Below are 27,873 nucleotides of genomic sequence, written 5' to 3'. Positions count from 1 at the left end.
ATTAATTAGAATTAATTAGAATGCCCTGGGCCATTCGTCTGGACCGATGGAAGGATATACGTACATTTACTACAATCCAATTTTTTTTATATTACGCAAAGGGCCGGTCCACATTGTACAGCGGCCCAGCGGTCTCAACTCTGATTGGACGTCTTGTTCTCGATCTGGGGTGGGACTTCTTAGAATACTTCGTATCAGACTAAACCATTTTTCGGGAGGGTAGAGGGTAGACAATTTCTTTAACCAAATTGCATGCTTTTTGTGGTTTTCATAATATCTTAGTTATACAACTACTAAAATATTAGAATTATTCACAGAACATTGGCCTATATAGGCCAATGTTCTGTGAATAATTCTAATATTTTAGGCTATATAGTATAATTCCTGGATTTTGTGGGGCCCCCTGGGCGGTGGGGGCCCCTAGAATTGTCCCCACCTTTCACCCCACTAGCGACGGCCCTGTGCATACATATATATATATATATATATATATATATATATATATATATATATATATATATATATGTTAGTGATATCGAAGTAATAACGTGCCTGTGTACAGTTCAAAACACATAAGCATGCTGTTATTTACACATTCACACAAAGGATGCACACATTCAAGTTGTCAACGTTTTAAGTCTTCGTAAAGACCAAAGATGTTTTTTTTTTACTTACCAACATAGCAAACGTCTTCTTTTTAGCGGTTTGCAAACAATTACTTATCTTCTTATCGATGCTTTTTCCTGTTTCAAAATAATAAGAATGTGACGTATTTGGACACAGGCGTGGCTTGTGACGTCACGCTTGGATGTGGGCGGGGTTTGATATCCACCGCAGGCTGCAGCGAGACGCTCCTCCTGATTCCCGCAGACCCGCCTGCTCAGCGCAGTCATCTGAGAGTGTGTGTGTGTGTTTGTGTATGTGTGTGTGAGAGAGAGAGAGAGAGAGAGAGAGCTCCAGCATTAGGGCCGAACACAGAGGTGTCAGCGCATCCGGACACAGGACAGCCATGGCCCTGCTCGATCTAGCCCTGCAAGGCTTCTCCATCTTCGGCTTTCTCTTGTTCATCGTGCTCTGGCTCATGCACCTCGTGTCCATCATCTACGTGTAAGTGAATGCGGATCATTGATTTGAGAGAGACCATCAAACGCTTCCTTTATTTTTAGCGACGCTGATCGCGGGCTTGCAGCGTAGACAGATTCGTTGATTGTAACGGGAGCGTTGTAGTGTGTCGCGTCGCGTCGCGTCGCTGCGTTCAGTGCAGATGGTGTCTGGCTAACAGGGGTTTCCTCTTCGGCTCGTCGCGGATTAACTGCTAACTTATCGCGTGAAAACATTTATATCTATCAAAATGTTCATTTTGCTAGCACAGCTGGCGCGGGATACATTTATATTAATAATATGTCAATCATACACACATTAGTCTCTGGCTAGTCTATTAATCTCGTTTCTTATCGCTAGCGATGATAGTTAGCATAGCTACTGCGCACTGTTCGTGTTATTTTATTCATTACTTTACGAAGTCTAATGGGTTTTTAAATCACTCGGGGGCTTCATTTCTCAGGGGCTTTTATTAATTGTCTGTGGTGGGAGTCAAATCTACTTCAATTAGCTTCTCCAGCAACCGGTTTTCAGGGTTTAAATGGAATATGTTTATATATTATAATGGTTTTGTTTGGGTAAGTCATGTTTACAAAGCCTGCCGTTCACCAACACGTTTGTTTACCATTGATAAAACCTACAGTTTTCAACGAAGTTAACCAATGTTGTTCATTATTTATAACGTATCATCTCCAATTTATCCTGGTATCATATCTAATATATACACACATTATATATATATGTATGTATGTATGTATTTATATATACATATGTATATGTATAAATGTGTGTGTGTGTGTATATATATGATAAATTCAGTCAAGTGTATTATCTCATGACTGGTAGTGTATATCGTATGATACTCAGGCTATAATGAACTGAACTTTTTCCTCCACCTGCAACAATGTGTCATGTGAGTTGTCTTGGTTTCTATCAGGCTCTGATTCTACTACAGAATACACACGCCGTTCTGATCTGAGTCAGGCTGATCCTAGAGGCTGTTCTTGTTCGTGTCAGTCTTCCAGGATTGTTTTTGGGCATTTGCAAACTCCCAAATGATGTGTTCGTATTCACTTGCTAATGCAAAAATGGCCAGGGTTCGAGAGAAGGTCACTGCAGGTCATACGACTCATTCAAACGAGTCTCGAGACGTCAGCTCCCATTGTATACGCATTATGCGTTACCAAATACTTATGACATACTGTAATATTTTTATTTCCTCTATGCTCAAAAGCTTTTGTGTTGCCAACCGTTCATTTTTCCCTTTGAACGAGCTTCAGGTTTTAAGATCTATTTTTAAAACAAGTCGGTTCTTAGAACCCCAACCATCCTAGTTTTTAAGTCATCATGCACTCATAAATGAGCATGTGGTAATGAAGAGCCATTGCAGAAATTTGACTGAAAATCCACTTTTTATATAGATTCTGACCATGGCAAGTTTTTTGTTTTTTTTTGGTGTCAGTTATTTCTTATGCTTCATTGTGGTCTGGCTTTGACCACACACATTTGGTCATGCTACTGGTGCTGTCCACCACCGTGAGTCATTCGTGAGGTCACTCACATCGATCTGTTGTGAAACAGGAATGAAAGCATTGCATTTCATGATCAGGTTGTACCCTGTGGTTAACTGCTTGCTAGAGGCTGTTGCTAGAGCTATGTAAGCTGCTCGGTGAAGAGCATGAAATTATTATTATTGTAGCCAATCACTGTCATATCTGTTGAGCGTGTCAACACTGTGGCCAATCAGCGGTGTTTAAGAATCCGCTCAACAGCGTTAAAATGTTAGCAGGAAATAGACATTTAGTACCGACTAGTATTGTGGTCGGTGCTTCTGACAACACTAGTACCGAAGATACTCTGCCTAAAAACATCTGTTTGGTTTTGTCTATCGCACTAAAATCATGCGTCTTAAACTTTTGATATACGTTTTGCTTGAACTTTCACCATGACATTAGAACTGCTACACCGTTGTTGCTTATGAAAACAGTGATGGCGTAGTGGGTGGAAACTTGCAGGTTAAGCTTGCAGAGAAAGGCTTACCAAAAAAACATATTACTGGGTTGTTCTTTTTCACGTTTTCTGGGTTGGTTGAAGCACCGGGGACCCAATTAAAGCACTTAAACACAGAAAAAAGTCAGATATTCATGATATGTCACCTTTAATGGATTTGCTTTTAAAATCATGAGGGGCATGTTTACAACCCTGCTTTCCACACCTGAAACATCCACAGAAAGTTAATTAAATGGAGTCTTTTATATGAAGTTCTTTTATATTGTTTATCTGGTTGGGTAATTCTTCAACGGCAGTGTTGGAGAGACGTTAAGATGAAGAAATACAGGTTCGGTGATGTAACAGAGTTTCTTAGAGTCCCAAGTACACCTAGTTTCAGTAGTCAGGTGTGGGGATGGTGTGAAGCCCGCCCTGTGGGAACCTCGCCTGCTGTGTTTCCTGGTTCCTCAGCTCTGATGTTACTCCTGTGGTATGTGACCCAGTGTGATAGGATATGTTTAGTAAAATTTCTTTATGTAATCCTTTCCTTTTCTTCTTATGTAATGCTCTCTTTGCATAAAGTTGGGAAGTTGCGCATGTCTTCATGGCTTCATGTGGGATTGCCACAAAGGGACTGGTAGTTCAGAGTGTTTTACCAAAGTTTTTGTAACCTGATTTTCACTTATTGCTTCACAACAGCCAGATATGAGTCTTTTTTGAAGTAGATGTACGACCACATTAGAAAATGTTTGGATGAAATTTTCCAGGCAAAATGTCCATTGTCTGTAGTCAGTAGTGATGTATGAAGCACAGACAAATCTTTTACGAAATTGGCATGGGGAAATCTTTCGTCCCAGTGCAAATTTACCACATTATTGTGGACTCCTATTAAAATAACTGATTTTGGCCCCAAAAATTTGTCAAAACACAGGAAATGTTCCTGCACCTTAAATTCCAGAGATTTGTCATTGCATCGTTCTCATTTTGACTAAAATGACCAAAATAAATAAAATAATAATATATATATATATGTAAAATACTTTATATTAAACATGCATATTTTTTTTTCTTCACAAAATCTGTCAAGGCTTGTACAGCTGTGTCATGAAATGACCATATAAATGTTGTGGCATAAAGACATTTCATAGTTTCATACAATGACGCAAGATCATCAGGTGATCTTTACTGAGAGCCCTGACTCTCCTCAAGCAGCATGAGTTTGAAAGTATCCTTCATATCTGTAGAACAAACAATGTAGGTCCATATACTTATTTGCCTTCTACTTAGATTTGTTCAAATGCGAGTATGAGCAATAGTAATGGTTATATGACATTGCAAATACTAATATTTAACCAAACTGAAGAAGTATAACTGATGCATACTGAGGACTAGCATATGACATTTATTACGTGCCTCCCACATACAAATCTAATTTTGTATCTAGGATATGATGCTTTGTTTTTAAAGTTGTGTATCTGCCTTGGGGCATCCGTGTACCATTAGTAATCAAAGGGAAATGAATTTCCAGTGATTCATTCAAATTTAGCTATTTTAGGAATTTGGTCTGGGTAATGGCATGCTTCCCATTGCGCTAATGGTGTGAGGCGGCGAGATGAGGCCGTGTTGCCCCCCATATTTAATAGAGCGTGAGAGGAGAGGCTCTCACATGAACTGATGAAGAGCTGCTCCCAGAGCTTTCAGAAATTCCCTCACTGACTCCTGTGCGGAGCTGAGTAAACATTACACACGCGTGAATGAGGCCTTTCCTTTACTAACATATATTGCATGTCATTTTGTATGTCATCAAAAAAGGGCTAGTCAGTTTTTGCCTTATTGATGGTAAAAATATGAAAATTACAGAGAGAAAAGGGTGGGTGTGATCAGGCAATGTGGGTAATGAACATTTAGGTAAGATGGCTAATGTATGTGTATATGATCTATACGGATTATTGTTTAAGGATTTGGTAACCTGTATGCAGAACAGTTGTATAATCATTGTTTTATTTAATTTTTTGTCATGTATCTTTAAAATATAACAAAAACATTAGTATTATAGAATATAAAACAAATTATGAAAATAATAATAGAAACAACGATAATTAATTATAAAAGTAATTGATTAAAAAATAATAATATTGCCCTTATATTTATGTTAAATTGTTGTGAATTTTCATTTTTGTTTAGAGCTATCTATGACACTTAAACCATTTTTCTACTATTTACATTTGCAAGTGATTGTTACAGATTGTTGGCAGTCTCATTGTAAATTAAAAAATTGGTGGTATATTACCATGCTCTTATTCACCATGTTAAAATTAATTAATGACTGTATGAATATATCCACACAAAACAAATGACTCTCAATACATTTTAAATAAAGAATAGTAGGTTTTTCAGGGCAAAATACCATACATAATTATGTAATAATCATAAAATAATTATTCATAACCGTTCATTTAAAACAAAAAAAAACTAAAAAAATTTTAAAATAATGTTTTGTCGCATGCGGTCTAGTAGCAAATGTTCAAGTATTATAATGCACCAAAATAGAAAGTGGATCTGAAACTTCCACATTTGCATATGAACATAAATTCACACAGCTCCTGTACTTCTCTTTGTTGAAAATAAAAGAATTGTTATCTGTCTGGGATAGTGAAAAGGCAACATAAAGTTAAGAACGCTATACATTTCTCACAAATGATTGCTAGTTAGGTTGAATAATGTATGCAAACAATACATCAAGTAAGTTACTTTACTTTACAAAAAGCACATTTATTCCTAAAAACATATGAACCGATTAAGAAGAAAATTTTGATTAGCTTTAACAAATATCCGTTACACCGATTATCGGTCTCTTTAATTTACGTGTATAATACAACTTTATGCTTGTAGTCTAAAATGATTTGAGACAACTGTGGTGTACACCTCTTTTAATCAGCTAGTCAGGCACAATAATCGGTTGATGCTGATATTTTCAAATATCTGCAGTTTAATCAGCCTGGCCTGTGTATGTGTGTATATGTGCGTGTATGTATATATAAACAATTATAAACAATTTATTGCAGTTTAACTCTCTTATTTCTTAACATTCAGTCTTTCCATTAGATGGAGCTTGAAATGTTGTTTGACGTTCACAAGAAAGTGGCAACTGATGTTTTGGCAGTCAAGATAGACAAACTTATCTCTCAGAATCAAACGCGCTCAGACAGCCAAATCTTTCTTCCAGCTTTTAATGGCTATTGCTGTCTTGGAAGCTTCTGCGCTTGTTCTGTAGAGTCCTGCTGGCAAGTGTGTCAGGACAGACTCCAGACCCTTCAGACAGGAACAGATAGGAAGTGCACAAGCAGAGTTCCTGAGAAGAGGAAGGTGCCGGAAGTGCTGATCAAATTGCCCCAGTTTTAAAATGCCTCTATAAACACTGACACGGTTAACTCTGCATTATCTGAGCATTGTGCCATCAAAACAAGACATGAACAGTTCTCAGAAATAGTTTGAATATAAGAGGGTTTTTAAAGAGTTTTGTGACATCCAGGAATGTTCTTTGATTTACGTCCTGAAACTGAGCCAAAGAGCTTCTCGTAACAAAATGTCTGAGTTCAGTGGACTTATAGGAACAATAAATATAATAAAAGACGGCCACCTGACCCTATAGACTTTGAGCACCATGAGACTTCCTTCTTTAATCAAAGTATGACAAGTGTGTGAAACTGACGGAAATCTTTAATACTTAAACTGCAGTTAATTTGGGGAAATTAAACCAGTTGGATCACCTGCCTTGTTGCAGTACATAGGTGACCTATCAGCTGCCAGTCAAACTGCAAACAAACAGTTGATCACTGTTTGAAATCATACATGGTCCCACTGCATGCTTATGTGCTCCAGCCTTCATTTGGTTACTGCAGGTTGCTTGCAAATAGAGTAAACAGGATTTGACTCGATGTGTGCAGCATATAGACCTGGTTCCTGTTGTAGTGTAATTCACTTTAATGTTTTTTTTAACTGCATCACAATGTTTCTCTCTGTAAACGATTTCAAAGATTAATTCTGATCTTAATCGAACAGGATTTTTTAAATTTTTATATAAGAAGTATTTGCTACTGCCAAAATAGGCCATATTTGAGCTTCACCAGGATCTCAAAAAACCTCCCTAAAATTCACCATCCTGCACAAAGCAAGCAACATAACATCCTGCTTGCATGAATATACACTCGGAAAGTTTTACCCTGTGCACACCTGATGGATTTTTACAATGCTTTTATGAAAGTAATGCATTACAATATTGCGTTACTCTCTAAAAAAAGTAACTAATTGCATTATTTTCATTTTTATTTTTTGCTAATTCATATGCACTGTAAAAAAAATCTAAAGTTCAGAGCTTCCAAGCAAGCAGCTTCTGCAGATTTTTGAGTTTTCTCAACTTTTGATTTGTTTTACAGTGTGGTTTAATTGGATCACAGAAGGTCAACAACAAAGACACTGATTAATAAAATGGGATAAAATACAAAAAAGATATTTGGGTTATTTAACATTTCATTATTGCTGTTCGATAAATGGAAAAACAAAATAACTTGCATTACTTGTTTATAAAGTTACTCACAAAATAGTTTTTGTAAATTACAAAGTAATGTGTAGCATTGCTAGTTACTTGAGAAAAGTAATCTGATTATGTAACTTGCATTACTTGTAATGTGTTACCCCCAACATTGAAATGCATAATACCATCTAAAAACATTTTCTCTCTCTTTTCAGCCGTCTGCATCTCAACAAGAAGATCATAGAAAAGGTGCCGTACAGCAAACTGGCTGGTGTATCGCTGCTGAAGCCCCTCAAGGGTGTGGACCCCAATCTCATAAACAATCTGGAGACGTTTTTTGAGCTGGACTATCCCAAGGTACCATCATCTAAACTCTTTGACCTTGCTGTTGCCTGTGCTGCCGTTTCAATTTTCTGACAGTCAAGTTATTATTATATGCTATTATGTGTTCGACAAACCCTTAAGTACAAAACTTCAGGGTGTAACTCATCCAGACCTGTATTTGCTACGGACAGAAATGATGCCTAAAATTGTGCGGCTTGAGGAGAGGTGTGCTATTATCTTCCATGCAATCAAAAGAGTAGACAAATTAAAGTGTAGATTTAAAATTTAATATCTTTTTTAAAACAATAGACAATTATAGGTTAAATATTGCCATTAAGTCTCATACTTCAGTTGGCTTTTAAGAGATTGTGTCAAAACATGTGATTTTAGTGACCACTCTTTTAATTTAGCTGGATGATATTGTACATTATTGCTCATTTTTATACCGTTTGTTTTTTTTAGCGTTTACCAAATTCACATTTGTTCTTGCTGACATCCTGTCAAAACCACTGATGTGTTCTTTCACCGGGTTTGTGTGGCATTTTGACTTTTTAAAGACTGTTGCAGTGGCTTCTTAATTGCCTCTTAAAAGAGAAAGCCTGAAGACTAAACACTGTCGAAATAGGTCAAATTTCTTTCATAAATTGGACTAAAATGCACTGCCCTACTTTTTAAATTGCAAATGTTTCATCAATGTGGTGAAATGCTGATCTCCAATTCACAACTTTTGCAATAGTGCGTGTGCATACTTGTTAGGTGGTAAATTTGTGACTTCCTGTATCGCATCTAAGTGGCTGTGGTCGTGGGAGATGTGTGTTTAAATTCTATTTATGTTTGTGTGAAGAAAAATGTGATTAGCCCATCTGGTGTTGGTGGGTCATTGCCTGCACCCTGTTGATGGAGGTGCTATAATCTTTGGGTAGGCGAGATGGCATTTATCTGTTACACACTGCTGCTGTTTTCCCGCATTGCTGTCATTAATGCATCATGTGCGGCTCGGTTTATGTTCTCTGCAGTTCTTTTTTGCTTGTGGCTAGAGGCAGACAGCGTTGCTGGGATGTTTTAAAGCACAGAGGCTGAATTATAGCACGCCACCAACATAGATGATGATACAAAGATGAAACAGAAATTCCCAGAAGTACCGCTGCTTTGCTTTTATGTAAATAAAGTTTATGTTCTCGGTTTAGAGGACATTCTTAAGGCACTGACTGGAGAGTCTTATCAGCTATTTGAATAGATGTTCAAATTTTCCTGGCAAATGTATGTATCCCAAGCCATCCCAAATATTCACATTTTGAAAGGTAAAACTGTACCTTGATGAGGTACATACAAAACATGTCCAGGTCACGTTTTACCCCATAATTATGCAAAAAAAAGGCCTTAAATTTTGCATAAAGAAACTAAAGCTGGATTTTAGCATTTTGCCATAATTTCAGGATCATTTCCCCACAAGTTTTCATCTCTGTAATGACATTTTCATCATATGACAAATTTTCGGTGTTCAAAAGTTTAGGGTCAGTTAGGGTTGGGCGATATATCATGCGCATCTCGTCAGTAAAGCTGGTTCCGTGATTAGTAGGAAGTCTCCATCACCTGTTTTCAAATGGAGCGACATTTAATACACAGAGGCGTAGTTCACTGACAAGTTGCATTCGTTATCGAAGGCGATTCATCTGCGATAATGAACGCAATATTGCGTAGCTTGTCAGTGATCTGTGTATTAAATGCCGCTCCATTTGAAAACAGGTGATGGAGACTTACTACTAATCACGGAACCAGCTTTACTGATGTGATATATCGCCCAGCCCTAGGGTCAGTAAAATTGTGAAATTTGTTTCAGAAAGAAGTGTCTTATGCTCACCAAGGCTGCATTTATTAGATCAAAAATACAGTAAAAATGTTGAAATATTATTACAATTTAAAACTGCTATTTTCTATCTGAATATATTGTAAAATGTAATTTATTGCCGTGATCAAATCTGAATTTCATTACTCCAGTCTTAGTGTCCTTTTGGGGGGAAATAAGACCTGGATATGTTCTTCATGAGGTTCACCCATCAGGATTTTCTAAAGGTGGCAACTGTGTTCAACAGTAATGAAGAGGTTACTGTAGACGTGATGGAAACACACAGGGTGCGTCCCCTGATAATACATACTTATCTTTGCTGCTCTGTTGCTGAGCACTGCCACCATCTAATTACAGTTTTTCTATTTTGCATCGTGACTTGAGCACAAAGCTTTTGATCAAATCACTGATGCTTTTCTAATGAGGAGCTTTTCCAGGTGTGGCTGCTCTGCGAAATAACCCATTTACCATTGGATGATTGTGCTCTGTTGTAAGCCACCTGTCAGAGCTCCTAAATTAAAAATGAAATTGATCTGGCGTATAATATGCAATTCCATGACCTACCCTGAACAGAAAGTCCAGTTCCCTCAATCTCTTGTGATTTATATTGTAGTTGATTGCTAGTAATAATATTAGACTTGCACTGCATTTGTTTGGATGAACCTGAATCTAATCCAAAGGCAGTCCGATATTTTAACTTTTTCAGTGGCCTTAGTTCTGGGAATGGTTTCTCATTCATTTTGTCAATGCATTAAAAAAATCGTAATAAAAAAAAATTATTCTAAACCAACTCTGAAATGAATCAAATCTTTACTGAGTATTTAAAAAGTACATTGCAAATGATATAACTTAATCAGCTTGGTTTTCTGGGTCAGTTTTTAACATATTTTCATATTGGACCTTTATTGTATTACAGTAAAAATGCTAGACAGTGTTTTTTTTTTTTTATCTTAAGCAGTACAAATTTAAAAACAGTCGTATAAATACTACTGTAAATCCTTGTACTTGGATTTTCTGGGTCAGTGTTGGGGCCTTTAACATTTTTATATCATAATTTTTATGCCAGTTAACATGTAGTTTATGTAACTAGTTAACTTACGTAGCTAAACACTCTCTAGCTTGCCTGTGCTGGTCTGCAAAAACTCACATGACCCTTCTCATTCTGATCTCTCATTTCCATTTTTAAAATTGTGCAATTTAACTGTTAAAATTTGTTTATATTTTTTGCAGTCCAACTCAAAGAAAATGCCCCAGCACAATAGCACATAAATATAAATTCAGACATTACTGTTTCAGTCAATCGACTTCTGCATTATGTTTTAGATGAATAAATTCAGAAACCAAAGTGATGATTTATTGTTTCCTGAGATGTGCAGAATAATCTGTAGACTTTCGCAGTGAGTCACCTCGCCAGCGAATGAAGGTTGTGGTTTCTGAAGGTCGAGCTTTATTGTCATTCTGCTAAATGTGGGGACATACAGTGGAACGAAATGTGGTGCCTCGCAGGACCACGGTGCTACATAAATACAGGCATACAGCAATGAAGTAAAAAACACTATAAACCTATACACAACTAACCTACTGACAGATTTAACTATAGTATACTATATATAAATATTTACCCTATACAAACTAAAGAAATAGAAGATGAAAAAATACAAACTATACGAATGCTTCACATAAATACTGTACATGTGCAAAGAGAAACATTTTGAGTCAAGCAGCTGGTTGGGGAACAGTGCAGGATGATTTGTAGTGCATGAGCATGTAAACATACATTGCTGAGTCTTTTGTGGGATTGTGTACACGCAGCAGTGTGTGTAAAGTGTCTAGTGCACATAGAGGAGAGTGTGTTACTACAGGTGGTTTGTACAGGCCCACTCACCTGTGTGTAGCACACTTCATTCCACCGATCAAAGTTTGATGCAGACACAAATGTTGATGGAGGTGCTCTTCCTGTGGGATTCGAGGCATGACATGTGAATGGAGATGACGGGGTGCATTCAGATGTGCAGCTCTGCAGATGGGACATTCTGCTCTATTTTCCGTCACACAGCTGTTTGAGCAGCACAGATGTTGATTCCTCCTCCAGCTGCTGCTCCTTGTAGGGTTGGAGAAGTGGTTTCCCTCTTTAGGAGCGTTCTTTGTGAATTTTCAAGTGAACGACAGAAGGGGGAGGGTTATTTTATAAAGCCTATGCTGTGAAGCAATAAGCTCTAATCCTCTAGATCTAGAAAATCTCCCTTTTAGATCATGTCATCTTAACCAGTTTCCAAACAAAGCAATTTCCTTGTCTGCACTGCACGTGAAACTACTACTGACGCCACACAATCACAACCAATCAGATGTTTTGCATTCAAGTTCTAGTCCCGCTTGATCTTATTGGACTACTAACATTCCAGTAAATTATTCCTTATTGGTGTTCCTGGAGTTCCAGACAGTGTGTATGTTTCTCAGTGGCATGCAATGATTGATTTAGCTTTGACACTCTTAGGAACTTTTCCCTTATTTTAGCCAAAGTAGAATTGGGTAGCATTATATTTTGGTTTACCATATTGATTATCAGATGATATTTATTGATATTGCACAATGCTGGATGTTTGCGCATGCTCATTTCCCCTATTTGTCCATTTAGATGATGACAGAAGGAAATCTAACGCAATCTTAAAGTGAATCTTTATAAAAACGAATGATTAAAATTCTTCATATCCATATTTTACACTGTACATTGTAATGCGATGCCCAAATTAACTTTGTATTCTTTTTAAACGATTGATTTTTAATTTTGATTGTTTTCATTCTGATTTATTAATACAATAAATGATCAGTATCAAGCTTTACAATTAAAATTCATCTTGTTGGATGTTGGCCTTCTAAATTTAAGCTTTTTGTATTTTTATTTATTTATTGAAATGGATTTCAGGATGTCAGTTTATTTGTAAAGTGAAATATCTCTTCTCGACTACACAAGCCAATTGTGCATCAACATTATTGGATGAGTTTTCTATGCGGAAATTTTTCCCAGTTCTTTAATTTAAGGCCTAATCAGATCAAAACAAGAGTAAATACATCTTTAATTTCTCTTCAGAGACATTAAATAGCTTCCCTCTTTTAAGCAGATGCCAGTTCTAGCTTTATTAAAAATGCTTCATGTCCAACTGAATCGTTCCAAGGCTCTCTATTTCAAGTGCATGGGGAATAAAAATGTAAAATAATGAATTGAATTCAACAGATATGCCAACAGCAACACTCTCTTCTTTCACAGCATGTTTATTCCTGACTTAATTCCTGGGCATTGCAGGCGTTCCATGGAACTGCAATTTGCGTATTTATTTTTGACTTCTGTGGATGACGGATTTGTCAAGACACCTACTTTGAGATTTAGTCCATGAGATTGCATCTGTCAGAACACGGCAGCATCTCTAGGACAGTAGTTCTTCTTTTTCAGCATGCATTCATTGTTTTATGGTTCGTTTACTGTATGTCAAGCACCACCATCACTCAGTCTTGCCTGTACAGGCTCAATATGAAAGCAAATAGGCATGATTATGAAGATTTATTTTCTGTATGTTTTTATGCAGCTCACGGTATTTTTATAACAAAGGATGTTTATGACAGGCAGGTGTAGCATTCAGTCTATTATAAAACATACAAAGAGTGCATGTCTACCTATTATAGAATCAAAATCCATTTTAGATCACAATCGCAAGATATCACGCGTTGATGGTTTAAAGTGGGGTTTGAGCAAAAACGTTAATAATTACATAAGTTTTGAAATGTAACGTGATGCTATTTGTACCTCTAATTATATTTTCAGATGTATTCTTGTAAGCATTATGGATACTTTGTGTTGATGAAGAACAAAAAGTTATTTATTTTAATTTAATGCTGAGCAGCGAACAATGCAAATATACGAGATACATAGGCTTTGCTGGTTGGTGCTACCTAGCTTTCAGGCGTGAATTAGCAGAAGGCGATCAATTGTTTGGCGCTCGGTGTGAAAGTACCGTTCAGCGGCGGTTCGCCTTGCTTTTTCGCTTCGCGCTCAGTGTGAAACGGCCTTTACTCTGAGTTCAGATGAACACATACATTACAGCACAATTTGTTCAAGTTTTTGCCCAAGTTGTAAAGTTGTATTGCAGCGACCGGTCCAAATCAACATCCAAGTAATTTTGTGGTTTCACAGAGAAAGATGATTTGAATATTCCTAAATGTGCCGATCAGCCCAGGCTCCCAGGAATGTTAAATGACGCACGAAACACAGTGGAATGTGATCTGGATCTGGATGTCATGAGGGCCAGATGTTCAGCTGTTAAGAGCTGTTTAGATTTATCACATTTTAAAATCTGTCTTCAGTGTTCACTTACCAAAATCACACACTCAACTAAGCCACCGACAATGCTAAATGTGCATCTTAAATTATTTTAACAATGTTTTTGCGTGCCGATTTGTCCGGGTGTTTGGTTAACCTCTGATCAAATCATTTCCGGCTTTCATGCTTATGAGCTGATTTAATACAATCTGCTTTCACTTATTCTTAAATAAACAATCTAATGTTTATGAATGACATTCAGGAACACATTTCCCAACAATATGGGTCACTGAAGGAAGAGCATCAGATTTAATTTTGAATCGCAGTACTCAGAATTACTGTGTGTCATGGGTTTGTTTGTTTGTTCTCTGAGTTCTGTTGAAAGACATACCTAACCTACAGTACATTGTTGTCTGGTATGTCACTCCCCGTTTGGCTTCAGCTTCCTTTGAGAGCCGGAAATAATAGTGTTTCTTTGGCAGTCAGGTTTCCTGGAATAGATGCCCGGACCTCTAAATTAAGTGATGCTGGGAGGGACATCAGCTCTGGGGTTTTGAAATTGAGAAACACTGATTATAACAGACAGCGGCGGTCAGGAAAATTGCTGTAGGTGACTCGTGCCTTTTCTGGTGTTATTACTCCATTAACTTTAGAAACATAGGTTTTCCGACTTTTATTTCCACTTTTGTGTTTGGTTATATGAGCTAACCAATAGTATATGAGAGTTATGTAATTGCAATGTAATCTGATGACCAAACTTTTGTTATGGCAGTGTTGTGGCAACTGAAAACGTGAAATTCGATGCCGAAACGTAACTTTGACATTTATCAGTTAGTAATTGTGACATTGTACAATGTTTTGGATTGATAGTTATGTGTTGTTTTCTATTTTTTAAATGTTTATATCTATGGGTGGACATGCATTAGGCTATTTTATCCTCTGCTTCATTCGTTCTTATATTGGATTTTATTCTGGAGGTTTTTGTTATTTTTGTCATTTTCTGGAAGAATTACAGTCTTGCGCTACAGCGCCACACTGGTCAAACTGTGTTATTGCAGCCAATTTGTCACAAGATCAAACAACTGTTCACCAACGAAAATATTTGTCGACAGTTTTTTTTTTTTTGTCAAAGTTGTCAGTAATGTCATCATACTAACAAGTACAAACTATAATGATTTTGAATGATGAGAGAGAAAGATTGAAATACTAAAATATTTCTATAAAATATCCCCTGTGCACAATGTAACACATCTGTTTTAAAAATAAATTTTTATATATATATATATATAAGAATAGAAATAAAATGCACATTTTAAGGGTGAATGACAAATTAGTCCAAGATAAAAAAATATATATATTTTTTAAAAATCTAGTTAAAATGCATGTGCCAATTTTTTTGAAACTATTTTATTGTAAATGCTTGAAAATTGACTTGCTAGTTATACCAAGTCATTTTTATTTAAACCTCGAATGCATGTTACAATTTAAACATTTTTAATCTCCTAAATATATTTGAAGGTATTTTTGTTATTTATAATAAATAATATACTATAGTAGTATAATAATAATAATAATATACTATAGTAAATAAAACTAAATAAAAATGACGCAACAAATTAAGGTTGTTTGAATTGCATTTGTTTTAATGGTATCTACAGTATTTAATTTATTAACATCCCTAAACACGAGCACTTCTCTTTTGCTTATTTCGACACACAAATGTAACAGATCGAAGATGAATTTTGCACACTTGGATTTCCCCACGCTTTCCATTTCACCTCTCTCTGACGCCAGTATTCATCTGTCATATTCTTTCACAACCTCATGTTTAGTCTCTGACGCTCCCTCATGTGGGACGGGCTGATCTTGACACAGTTCATCAGAGGCGCTCCTGATTTCTTGCGAATTGCAGGGGCTGCTCCCGGACGTGTTTATAAATGGTTGAATGAGAGGCTCCCGGTCTTTCAGCGCAGCACTATTACCCCGCTCGGGGTTACTGTCGCATACCCGCATCTCTGAGAGCACAGAAAAGGCCCTTTGTCTTTGTGCTCCTGTGTCCCGCGCCATAGCCATGGCAACATGGTGGCTATGGAGTATTATGAGGTGGCTGGAGGGGGACGGGTGTCTCTTGTCAGAGCGCAGGCCTGTTCTTTCTCACTTTGGCCCTGGTGCGACTCCAACCTTCAAACTGCCTTCCCTGAAAGCTTTTGTTATGTGGCCTGCCACGCTTTCTTTGCTGCTCAATTCAGACGAGTGCTGGAAGTTCAGTGCTGTCAGCTCAGATCAATAGAAAATCCAGAGCAGCTTTGTGGATCCTTCGAGTTTTCTGATGCTTTATAGGTATGTCCCATATTCAACTCTGATACATTTTGTTTTCTTTTTTTTCTTCTTCATTTATATTTTTGGCAGATGCTGTTTGCACCCCAATGTCTGTTACTATTTTGGGTGTTTCATTAGTCTATTCTTTTTAGATTATGAACTAAATAGTGAGCACATAGGAAAGTTGTGCCACTTTTTTATGAATTTATTTGTCCTTTGGTTGAGGAGAAGTTATGAAATGAGAAAGAAGCATGTGTATTTAATGGCTTAGAAGTATTGGTTATACCAACTTGCATATGAGTGTAAACTTTTCGTTAGATTTTTGTAAAATCAATTTTTTTGTTTAAAACTCTTTTTTTTTTAAATATTAAAATATATATTTTTATTTAATAAGTTACTTATTTTATATGTTTAAGAGTCGCACCGTATGACGTTTTTATGACAGCCTGAACTAACTTTGCCATGTCATTTTATCTGATATTTTTAGAGATTTATATCCATTTTTGACAGTATATCCACGTGCACCACATGACTGATTTAGAGGACAAACATTTCTTAAATATTTTTCATATTTTAACTGCTTCACTGCATGTTTTTCTTTAAAAAAACGAAAGTCAAACTTTAAAAGTCAAACCACTAATCAGTTTTTCATTTCATAAAAAATAGTTTTTAATGAGCCTGTTTTTATTATTAAAATGGCAAGATGGTTGTTGAAAAATATCTGAATGGGTTAATTGAGAAATTAAAAATTCATATTCATAATAGTGCTGTCAAACCATTAATTGTGATTAATCTCATCCAAAATAAAAGTTTTTGTTTACGTAATATATGTATTTGTACTGTGTATATATAAATACACACACATACAGTATATATTTTGAAAATATTTACATGTATATATATTTATATTCTTATATTTAATATATAAACATAACATATTTTTCTTAAATATATACATGCATGTGTTTGTAGTTACATATACATAATAAATATACACAGTATACATACATATTATGTAAACAAAAACTGTTATTTTGGATGCGATCGTTTGACAGCACTAATTTATAAACGTATTCATCATTATAAAAGGTGTATTCAAGTTGTATGTGCAATTAAACTTTTAAGAACACATTTAGGAAACTTCTGAAAGCTCACTTTGCTTAGCTTAGCAACACCTAGGGTTCTTTTAGTAGTGCTATATAAATAAATAAATAAATAAACCAAACCAATGAGAAGCATTTGTGTCATCTGGTGAATATGTGAACAATGTAAAAGATTTGCACAAAAAAAAAATCTGTTTAATAATAATTATTATTATATATTATTACATAATAAATATCATAATATTATGTTAGATATTATATTATAATTTTTTTGCTGCACATTAATCACATTTTCTTAAATCCTGTTCTGACTAAATTGAATATCTGCCATGAAGAAAAATGACTGACATGAAGAAAAAAACAGTATTTAGCGTAGTGCGTATATATATTACCTAGTAATACATGACGTAATATCATCATCACACTAATTCCTACTAATTGCACCCCGACATGTATGGATATTTGCATGCTCGCGCTCAAGCGGACTCATTTTGACCAGGGTATGTTATTGCTAGATAATGGTCACCAAAATGCCTTGAAATGATACTTATCCAATATCAAACATGTAGTGACCGATAATGCTGTTAATATGAAACTTTTATAGCGTGCTACTTCACACAGTAGAAAGTTAATGACTAAGCTGTAACTAGTTAACCCAGAAACAGCTGCTGAATCTGTGCAAATAGTCACTCTTATTATTCATCTTATTTTAATTAACAATTTATTGTAATTTTTTTTCTTTTTTTTTTCCCACCATCTTACCATTTGTTAATATATCTTTAAGACTTTAATGTACACTACTTTAAAAAAAAATTGAGTCAGTGAGGTGTTTTTTTTCACCAACGCTTTTATTCAGCAAGGACACATTAAATTGATCTAAATTGTAAATACATTGATCACAGCATTGATAATAATCAATGAAGACTGGAGTAATGATTCTGAAAATTCAGCTTTGCATCGCAGTAATAAATTAAATTTGAAAATATATTCAAATAATAAGCAGTTCTTTTAAACTGTAATAATATTTCACAATATTACTGTTTTATTGTATTTTTGATCATATCAATGCAGCCTTGGTAAACACAAGAAACTTCTTTCAAAAAGATGTTACGATCGGCCAACCTCTTTGTTCTGTATGCAATGAATATATTAATGTCTTTCCATGATATATATAACAGACTGATTTATCGGCAGCTATTATTTGACCAATTTGATCTCCTCACATCAGTATAGAGCTTGTGGGTAACTGAATAGCATCTTAGAAACAGCCAGCGTTTATGAACTGTGTGCCTCTATAAGTGTATTATTGTGCCATAATAACTTGCTCAAAATTGTTTCTGCCTTTTTCCACAGTATGAAATTCTGCTGTGCGTCCAAGACCATGACGATCCAGCCATTGATGTTTGTAAAAAGCTGCTGGGCAAATATCCGAATGTTGACGCCAGGTTATTTATAGGTAAGAATTGGATGATAATCTCACTCTTTCCATGTGAAATGGAGCCAATAATACAGAAAGCTCAGGCAGTGTTGTGCTGAGGTGCATCTCTCGTCCCTCGTGGATTCCGCTGTCTTTGACAGTTTTGTTTCGTCATGTGCAGGGAAATTGGCAGGGTCTCTGAGGAGCCCCTTAATAGGAACGCGGAGACCCGCGTGTGCGCCACAACTCAGCTGTGTATACGCAAATGTAGCTCTTGGAGTATATATTGATTCTTGCTCATTAGGAACAGCTGGTGACTGGAGCAGGTGTCTCTCTAGGGTCCTGTTATCCAGCCCGCTGCCTTCAGACAGTGTGTTACGGCACAAAAAGTCAGGGGAGACGGGCTGTCCTGGAGATGTCATCCGCTGCTTTGTATCAAGCTGAAACCATGTTAGAAAACATGTAACGTCTGCGAGGTTGTGTTGCTTTAAACATCTCCGAGTCGCTTACTCCACCAGCCAACCAGACGGAAGAAGAGCATGCTTTGTGTAATGCATTAGTGCTCTCAGAGGCCCTGCGCCATATGATCTTTAGGTGTTCAGTCCACAAATAAACATCACATCCATATAAAGGATTTAAAGAGCGTCTGCTTTATTGATGGACGCTATACCTGTTACAATTTATGTAATTGCTTGATCAATCTAATCTTGCATTTTTTATTTTATTATTATTATCTTTAAATATGACTTCTATCAATGTGCATTTTAATATTATGATAATATGTTTTTTTATTGTAATTTGAAGTGGAACAGAATGAGCATAATTCACTTCAGGTTCACGTTTGCATATTGTATTCTTGGCTAATATGGTTTAATTATGTTATTTTGCTAACTTAAAATATTTTGGTTAACTGAAATAAGTAAAATAAGATGAGAAATGTTGCCTTGGCAATTAACTGAAATATAATGTGCTGAATTAAAAATAAATTAAAGCTAAATTGAAATATTAAAAAACTAAAACCAAAACTAATAAAAATGGCAAAATCATAGCAAAATTTAAAAATAATACTGAAAATATCAAATCTATTTCAAAATATTAATAAATGCGTTAATAGTATACAAGTAATATTACATATATCACTGATATGGCTTATGATCACTAGATGAGAACATGGCAGAACTGATCTAGACCTGGGATGGGGGTTGTATTAAAAATGCATAGAAATAATCATTATTTTATGACTACTGTGGACTGGATATCAGTCAGCTTAAATAGAATGTAGTCCCCGTTATAACAAAAGTGCACCAAAAGAGAAATATTTTAATTCCAGATGTTTTCTAATATGCTTCAATATCCAGAAATATTATTATCCATGTCGTTCTACTCTGGAAACATCTGTATCTGACTAAATAAAGCACCGCACACTTGTTTCTTTCAAAGTGGCCAGATTTCATGATGCTATAAAATGCAATCATTTACAGCTGGTAGTTACTGACGTTATTTCTCTTTATCTTGTTCTAGGAGGTAAGAAAGTTGGCATCAATCCAAAAATAAATAACCTCATGCCAGCTTATGAAGGGGCAAGGTATGAACTCGTCTGGATCTGTGACAGTGGCATTCGAGGTGAGTTTGCCCACATTATCATCTAAAACCGACCGCTTTAAACAGACTATCAAAGTGTTTCAGTGAATACAATTCCTCCAATTTTTCCTGTAAAAAGAATAACATGAGCATGAGATTGACCTCTGAACAACTCTGATCTAATATCAACAGTGAAGCCAGACACTCTCACTGATATGGCTAATCAGATGACGGAGAAGGTGGGACTGGTTCACGGCCTTCCTTACGTGGCAGACAGACAAGGATTTGCCGCCACATTGGAACAGGTCAGCAGCCTTCACAAGTGACCTTTTGTCAGGACAGTGTTGGTCGTCTAGGTTTGGCTCCGGAAAGCTCTGGTTTTATTAGATACTTGTGAACACGTCATTGCTATTGTGTATTGGAAGAAGTCCCGTCACACTGCAATTAAACTGATAAGTAGAGACTTGAAATGGGACACCATATGTTGTTGTTCCTCTGAACTTTAAAGCTCTTTTGCCAAATCGGTACAATATTAAAATTCATTAACTGCTGACAATATTGGTTTATTTATGACGTTTTTATTAAGCTCCAAGTAAAACAGGGTTCCTGCGGGGCTGGAGGCATAATATTGATAATAAGAACCATTATTAATGATTGAGCTGCACCAATAATAACTGATCATAACAGAGCAGCAAATCAGCATATCAATGATTTCTGAAGGATCATGTGACACTGAAGACTGGAGGAATGATACTGAAAATTCAGCTTTGCATCAAAGGAATGAATTACATTTTACAATATATTCACATAGAAGGCAGTTATTTTAAATTGAAATAATATTTCTCAATATTATTATTGCTGCAGCCTTGGTGAGCAGAAGAGACTTCTTTCAAAAGCTAGTGTTATCTTTCATATTCAAATTCTTACATTTCATTAATGAATATACATTGCAAAATTACAGCTGCATGATTAATGTGTAAATTAAATTAGTGTTTAAAACACACACACACATATATATGGGTCGAGTATGGCATTAAGACAATTTTAAAAAGGCATTAAATTACATTTGATGATACCTGCAGAAACCCTGTAAACCCTAATCAGTTAATCAAATATTGTCCAAACATTGTTGTGAAGGATGAGCTGATGTTTGACGTTACAAAAACAGATTTAGACGTCAGTATATTAGCATATTAAACTGACAGCTCTGCTAATAAATGATCGTCATAAGTGTTTACGCACGTAATGCGATTGTTAATGCGTCAAATCCTCTGAGATTAATTATGTGAAGTATAAACACTGTCCCATGTGAAATCCTGCAGGTTTATTTTGGAACGTCACATCCTCGTTCCTACATCTCGGCCAATGTAACGGGAATCAAGTGCGTCACTGGGATGTCATGTCTCATGAGGAAGGACATCCTGGACCAAGCGGGCGGGCTGATTGCATTTGCCCAGTACCTTGCTGAAGATTACTTCATGGCCAAGGCCATCGCAGACAGGTTTGCCAGACTATTAAATATCCGTTCAGTCAAAATGCCTTTTGATATCACACTCCACTGGATTGTATTTTTTCATTGTCTTTAAAAGAAATTAGTTATTCACTCACCCTCATGAATTTCCAAAACTCTGACTTTATTTCTTCTGTGAAACAAAAGGAGATGTTTAGCAGAATGTTCACGTTGCTCTTTTCCATACAATGAACGTGAAGGCTGTCAAGCTGCAACGATCAGTGTTTTTATATCACTGACACACTATTATAGTTTTCATTACTATTTTTAGTAGTTAATATATATATTTTTTTGTTTTAGTTTTTCACTTTAGGTTTAAAGTTTTAGTAATTTTTCATTTTTTAACGTCTATTTTTATTAATTTTATTTATTATCTTTATTTTAGCACTTTAAAAATGTTGCTTTGACCACTAGCTGAGATCATTTTTTTTATTTTGCTTTGTTAATTTTTTACGGTTTTAGTCTTAGTTTAATTACAATAACACTGCCAACAATTTCAAAAATTGTATCATAAAAGTTGTCCATACAAACTGCGCGTTTATATTCAAGGTTTCTGAAGCCAAGCTTTGTGTAACTAATGCCAAAAAATTTATTTTCCCGTGTGAAATCTAATTCGCTTCCATGTATATTCAGTTATAAGACATTGAGGTTTGTAATGAAAACCTGTTTCAGTTTTGATCTTTTCTTTATCAAATAATTTGAAGTCATACAATAGCATTTAGTACGTCTTTCATTTATTTCTATTCAGAAATTTAATTACTACTCATAGCTTGACAGTCTGGTTTCCCTATGCTGTTATTGTGTGGAAAAATCATCTCAAGGTCATATGGGTGTGGAGCAGCATGACGGTGAATAAATCATAACCAAATGTTTTGTCTTTAATGAAAACATTGCTTTAATGTGTGTTCAGAATCGTATGTCCTAGCCTCGGCTGAAATGTCCTTTATTTGCCAGTGCAATGATGTGCTGTTTCTCTTGCAGAGGATGGAAATTTTCCATGGCAATGCAGGTAGCCATGCAGAATTCTGGCTCGTACTCCATTGCACAATTCCAGTCTCGCATGATCAGGTACGCTGGTTGTTCAATCAGCTTTTCATGTTCGCTAGTGAAACCAATCTCTTTTTCTGATGGGGCCACCTCTGGCGCAGTGATGGGACTGGGTTATTTTTGTTGCTGTTTGCAATTTTCTGATAGCGTTGCTGATGGATTCCTGCCTCTTAAATTGCATCATAGTACGGAGCATATCTTATATAATAGATTTTGATATGTTTATCAGAGTAAGTTATCCAACTGTAACACATGATGCTGTTTTTGTGGCTTTAGATGGTACCAGTTCCCATTTTGGGGTGCAAAAAAAACTGCTGAGCTCATCTCATTGTTATCTGCTCTTGCTAGATGGGCCAAACTGAGAATCAACATGCTGCCGGCCACCATCATCGAGCCCATCTCGGAGTGCTTCGTGGCCAGTCTTATCATCGGCTGGGCCGCCCACCATGTGTTTCGCTGGGACATCATGGTGTTTTTCCTGTGCCATTGCTTGGCCTGGTTCATTTCGGATTACATCCAGCTGAGAGGAGTACAGGTGAGACACGGTCACACTTTGTTTTAAGGTCCAATTCTCGCTATTGACAAACCATTAACTACGACTTTTCAATCAATAAATTCCTAATTTGCTGCTTATTAATAGTTAATAAGGTGGTTAAGTGTAGGTATTGGGTAGGTGTAGGAATGCAGAATATGTGCTTTATAAGTACTAATAAACAGCCAATATGTTAATAATAGGCATGTTAATAAACAACTAGTTAATAGTGAAAATTGAGTCCCTAAACTCAAGTGTTACCCAAACTTCAGCTCTGGCTCCTTTCTTGTACAAAATCCAATCAATACCCAATGGATAAAATCAAGCCTTGCTCAATTGTTTCTGGGTTGAATTTCAATCCCAACCTCATTCTACTCAGAAATGTCACATTTCTGAAGCTTGACTCTGCAAAAGTTGACAGAAGTTGTTTTTCAAAGCTTTTTTATCTTGTACTGCAACATTTGTCAGTAATTGTAATTCTTGTTTTTCCTCAAAGGGCGGTCCTCCATCCTTCTCCAAGCTGGACTACGCGGTGGCCTGGTTCATCAGGGAGTCCATGACAATTCAGATTTTCTTATCCGCTCTTTGGGACCCCACCATCAGCTGGAGGGCGGGACGCTACCGATTGCGTTGCGGAGGTACGGCAGAGGAAATCTTGGATGTTTAAACGGCACCATGTGCCTGGGACTATGCACTGGTGTGAACATTGGACACAGAACTGAGATGATGTGGGCGCAGATGGACAAATGAACTGCAACTTGTTTTTGTTTTTGTTTTGGGTTTTATTCCAACTTCTGATAGTTTTTAACCTGTGATTTTATCAAATAGATTATTTATGTCCTTGGTGCTTTTTTGTTTTCCTGCGTGGTCTCTTGACAATTGAGACCTCGTTCTAGATGAGCCAAAAGTTATGAAGAAGAGAACTGTCTGTCGAGGAGGCGGCACTTCAGCGGGCATCAGTAACCCTGAAAAAAAACGTATCTAAATGTAACTTTTTTTATTTTTAAAGGTCCCTGCAACGTATTTAGTGGTGGTTGAACAGCTCTGTATTTCGTGAAACATCCATTTTATAATGAGTTTGGACAAACAGTACCGTTTTTAACGATAATAGTAGGGTGGAGAATGACTGAAGCCTTTTAAAATGGCGCTAGCGCATGAATGGATCACTTGCTTATCACAGTGTTGCTCTCAACATACAGCACTCTTGCCATATTTGATACATTTTTGGACTTGAATACTCGAAACGGGTCCATTTTATGTTTACTGGACAGAGCAATATCTTCGGTAGAGGTTATGCATGGGGAAGTGTGGCATACTGTCGACGACTCTTGTACAGTCTTTGCATTCTCCCTGCAGTATTGGAGCACGAGGTTTACTCCTCAACATATCATCTGCAGATTTAATCGCATATCTTATGAAATTTAGTGCCATTTGAAGAGCAATTGGTTTTATTGTTATAATTTTGGCATCTTTCTTCAAGGTCTGTATCTTCCCGTGCGTCGTTCTCTGCAGTAGTTGCTCTCGTACCAGGATCAGGGTTTGCTAAAACACATTTCCTGGCTTGCTGCTGTTTGTTTGAGAAGCTGTCAGTATTTTCTTGATGTTTGACTGGATATAAGTGCATAAATTGTCCAAACATTTCATCCGATGCCATTTCAGTTAGTCCTTAAACCAAATTCTGTTGACGTAAAGAGTTTGAGAAGTTAAAGTGTACTCGTTACAAATTTGGCAAGTTGAAACAATTTGGCATGAGTGAGCGTGTGTTCAATTTGCGTTTACACTCTGATGCATTGAAAATATGCCAGTCGCACTCTACTCGTTCCCCATTAACATACTCTTACAGTCAAACAGTATTCACGAAACAATTGACATCTTCCCCTTTTTTTCCACGGTTGTATCTTGAGGAACTGCTTGTTTCGGTTTCGTACTGCCAGCACTTTTTCTTTTTCCTAATTTCTTGACTCTTGCTGCGATGCGTTCATAATTCATGCTGCTGATCGTGAAGAACCCATGCCAGCACTGGCAGTATTGTTTAACAGATAATCTACTCATTCACCTGAACTGTTCAACCCTCTTTGTTATTTTAAAACCATACGTGATTCAGAAAAAAACCCGTTGGCTTGAGCCGTGTGTCTTCATATTCCATCAGCTGCCATTTAGGAAGTACTAAACACTGTTTTAGCCCAATGCCAACCCTCCATTGTTTGTTCTGGTGTTGGTTTGTTATTTCTAATTTGAATACATCTGATTTTGTTCTACTGAACGCTTTGGGCTGACTGTTGGAAATAAACTGTGTTTTGTGCATGAGGCCACAAAATGAATGCCATTTGTTCGTAACATGGCAGTTGAAGTATTAACAGTTGGGGATCAATCAATTAGCAATAATCATATACATTATTAGTTTGTGAAACGAAAGCAAGCTTCCAAACCCATTTCCGTGTCCATTCGTGGTGTAATAAACATTTCAGATTTTGTTGACCGTTACACATTGATCATACCTCAGTGGGCCTCATTCATGAAATACGAAAAAATATTCTTACGTAAACTAAATGGAATTCATTTGTCAAACCGTTACATTTAATAAAACGATTCTTTTGTAAATTGGAATTGGTTTGAAACTATTCAATTGACGGTAACTATTTTGGTTTTATTAAATATTCAATTTGGTGTCATGTTTTTTGCGAATTATTCCAATAATTCTTTAGTAAATTGAATAATTTCGTGAATTCTTGCATAATATAGATTGAATAATTAGACGATGGCATAGAATTTGGTGCTACAATTATATAATAATGGTTTCAGGATAAGTTATTACTTGAGAACGGTTTTATGAATGATTAAGAAATTCGTTCTGGTTTTGAATAAGGCCCGATGTGAGATAGTACCTTTGCGTTAACATGCGACTAACATTTTTTTCATCGTCTATCGGTAACGCCTGAAACGCCACAGTAGAAACTGTAGGGAATGGGAAAGCTGGCATTTTCTTGCAACTGTTCTTCAGCCATATCTGCTTATGATATATATGTGAAATATTGTGTCAAAAAGAAACTTCACCTCATTTACGAAAAGTCTGCAATGCACTGTATATTTCCCGTTTAGACTTTTCTCCTTTTCGTGTGGCTGTGAGAGAATGCTGCTGACTGCGTGTTTGCAGAAATATTGCCTTTTTTGATAAGTCAGTTCTGAAAGAATTGTCTTATTATAACGTTCTATGGGGAACTGGACTTTTTTTCTTTTTTTTTTCTTGAGTGTACAGTTGTATGTTTGTCGGATTAACATGTTTTGTGAAAGACTGGTGACCCGTATGGTGCCGTGTAGGAGTGAGATGTGTGTTTGCTTAAAACAAGAAAGACCGAACGATTGAGAAATTCAGTCTGCATCAACTGGGCCGGATTTTATGGGATCTGAAACTATATGGTAGTGAGCTGCCTAGACAGTTTAAAAATATCTTGACAGGAAGCCAGTTTGTGTCACATCCTGTGCTATTTCTTTACAGATTTGACATTTCACTCTTTTAAATGTTCTTTCTTTACAACAGCCTTGGACTCAAAGCGACTGAGAGAAGCTACTGCTACATGTTTACCATACGGTCATCAGTCAGAGTAGAAAAAAAGTCTAGTTGTGATCCACCGCTTTTATTTTATGTGCTGTAAAGTTGACAATGTAAGAAAGCAGCTTTTAATTTAAAAATATGTACAGTTTATTTATGAAGTTTGGTTGATATCCATTACATACACTGCTTCTTAAGGCTTAATTTATCAAGTTGTACATTTTTATTTGTTATTCCGTACGAGTTTTGTTCGTTTTTCTGCAGTGTCAAGGTATGGCTGGACAGACTTCGGTTTTTGAACTTTTGTGTTATTTTGTAGATGTTGTGTTACTGTACTCTTGATGCTGAATGCGTAATCCACAGCTGGAAACTGTGTCATTACAGATAAATTAAAGCTTTATCAAGCAATACAAGAAGTGCGTGTTTCCTCATCTCAATCTGTTGTGTGTGTGATCCTCATTGTTACGTTTAGAGTAGTTTTACTAGTCTGTGGTTAGCTGCATTAGCAATACAATAGTTTCTTTCAAAGCGATGGAAGTCAGTTCCCTGCCCCTCTGTCTGACTTCTTGTGTGTTTGAGTTTCTGTGCCACCATTCATTCACCACATCACATGTCTGAAACTCAAAAATGCAAAATCATTCACAGGATCTAGGCATGACTTTTTTTACTTGGTATATCATTTGAAGTTTGAAGAACTCATTTTATGGA

At 36.3% G+C, this 27,873-nt stretch overlaps 1 protein-coding gene across 1 annotated transcript; it reads left to right on the top strand.

Annotated features, from left to right (window-relative positions):
- The first annotated feature begins 859 nt into the window (after positions 1 to 859).
- Positions 860 to 27,600, top strand: LOC306865678 (ceramide glucosyltransferase-like). Its single transcript, XM_079410422.1, has 9 exons — positions 860 to 1,107; positions 7,840 to 7,981; positions 18,882 to 18,984; positions 20,467 to 20,568; positions 20,719 to 20,831; positions 21,849 to 22,027; positions 23,018 to 23,104; positions 23,432 to 23,618; positions 24,112 to 27,600. Exons 1-9 carry the CDS (start codon positions 1,010 to 1,012, stop codon positions 24,280 to 24,282), a joined length of 1,182 nt encoding a protein of 393 aa, XP_079266548.1. The 5' UTR covers positions 860 to 1,009; the 3' UTR covers positions 24,283 to 27,600.
- The last annotated feature ends 273 nt before the right edge of the window (positions 27,601 to 27,873 follow it).

The sequence above is a fragment of the Barbus barbus genome (assembly GCF_936440315.1).
Source record: "Barbus barbus genome assembly, chromosome: 47".
NCBI classification, from domain to species: Eukaryota; Metazoa; Chordata; class Actinopteri; order Cypriniformes; family Cyprinidae; genus Barbus; species Barbus barbus.
Note: the sequence above shows the minus strand (reverse complement) of the source record. Positions and strands in the feature narration are given on the sequence as shown.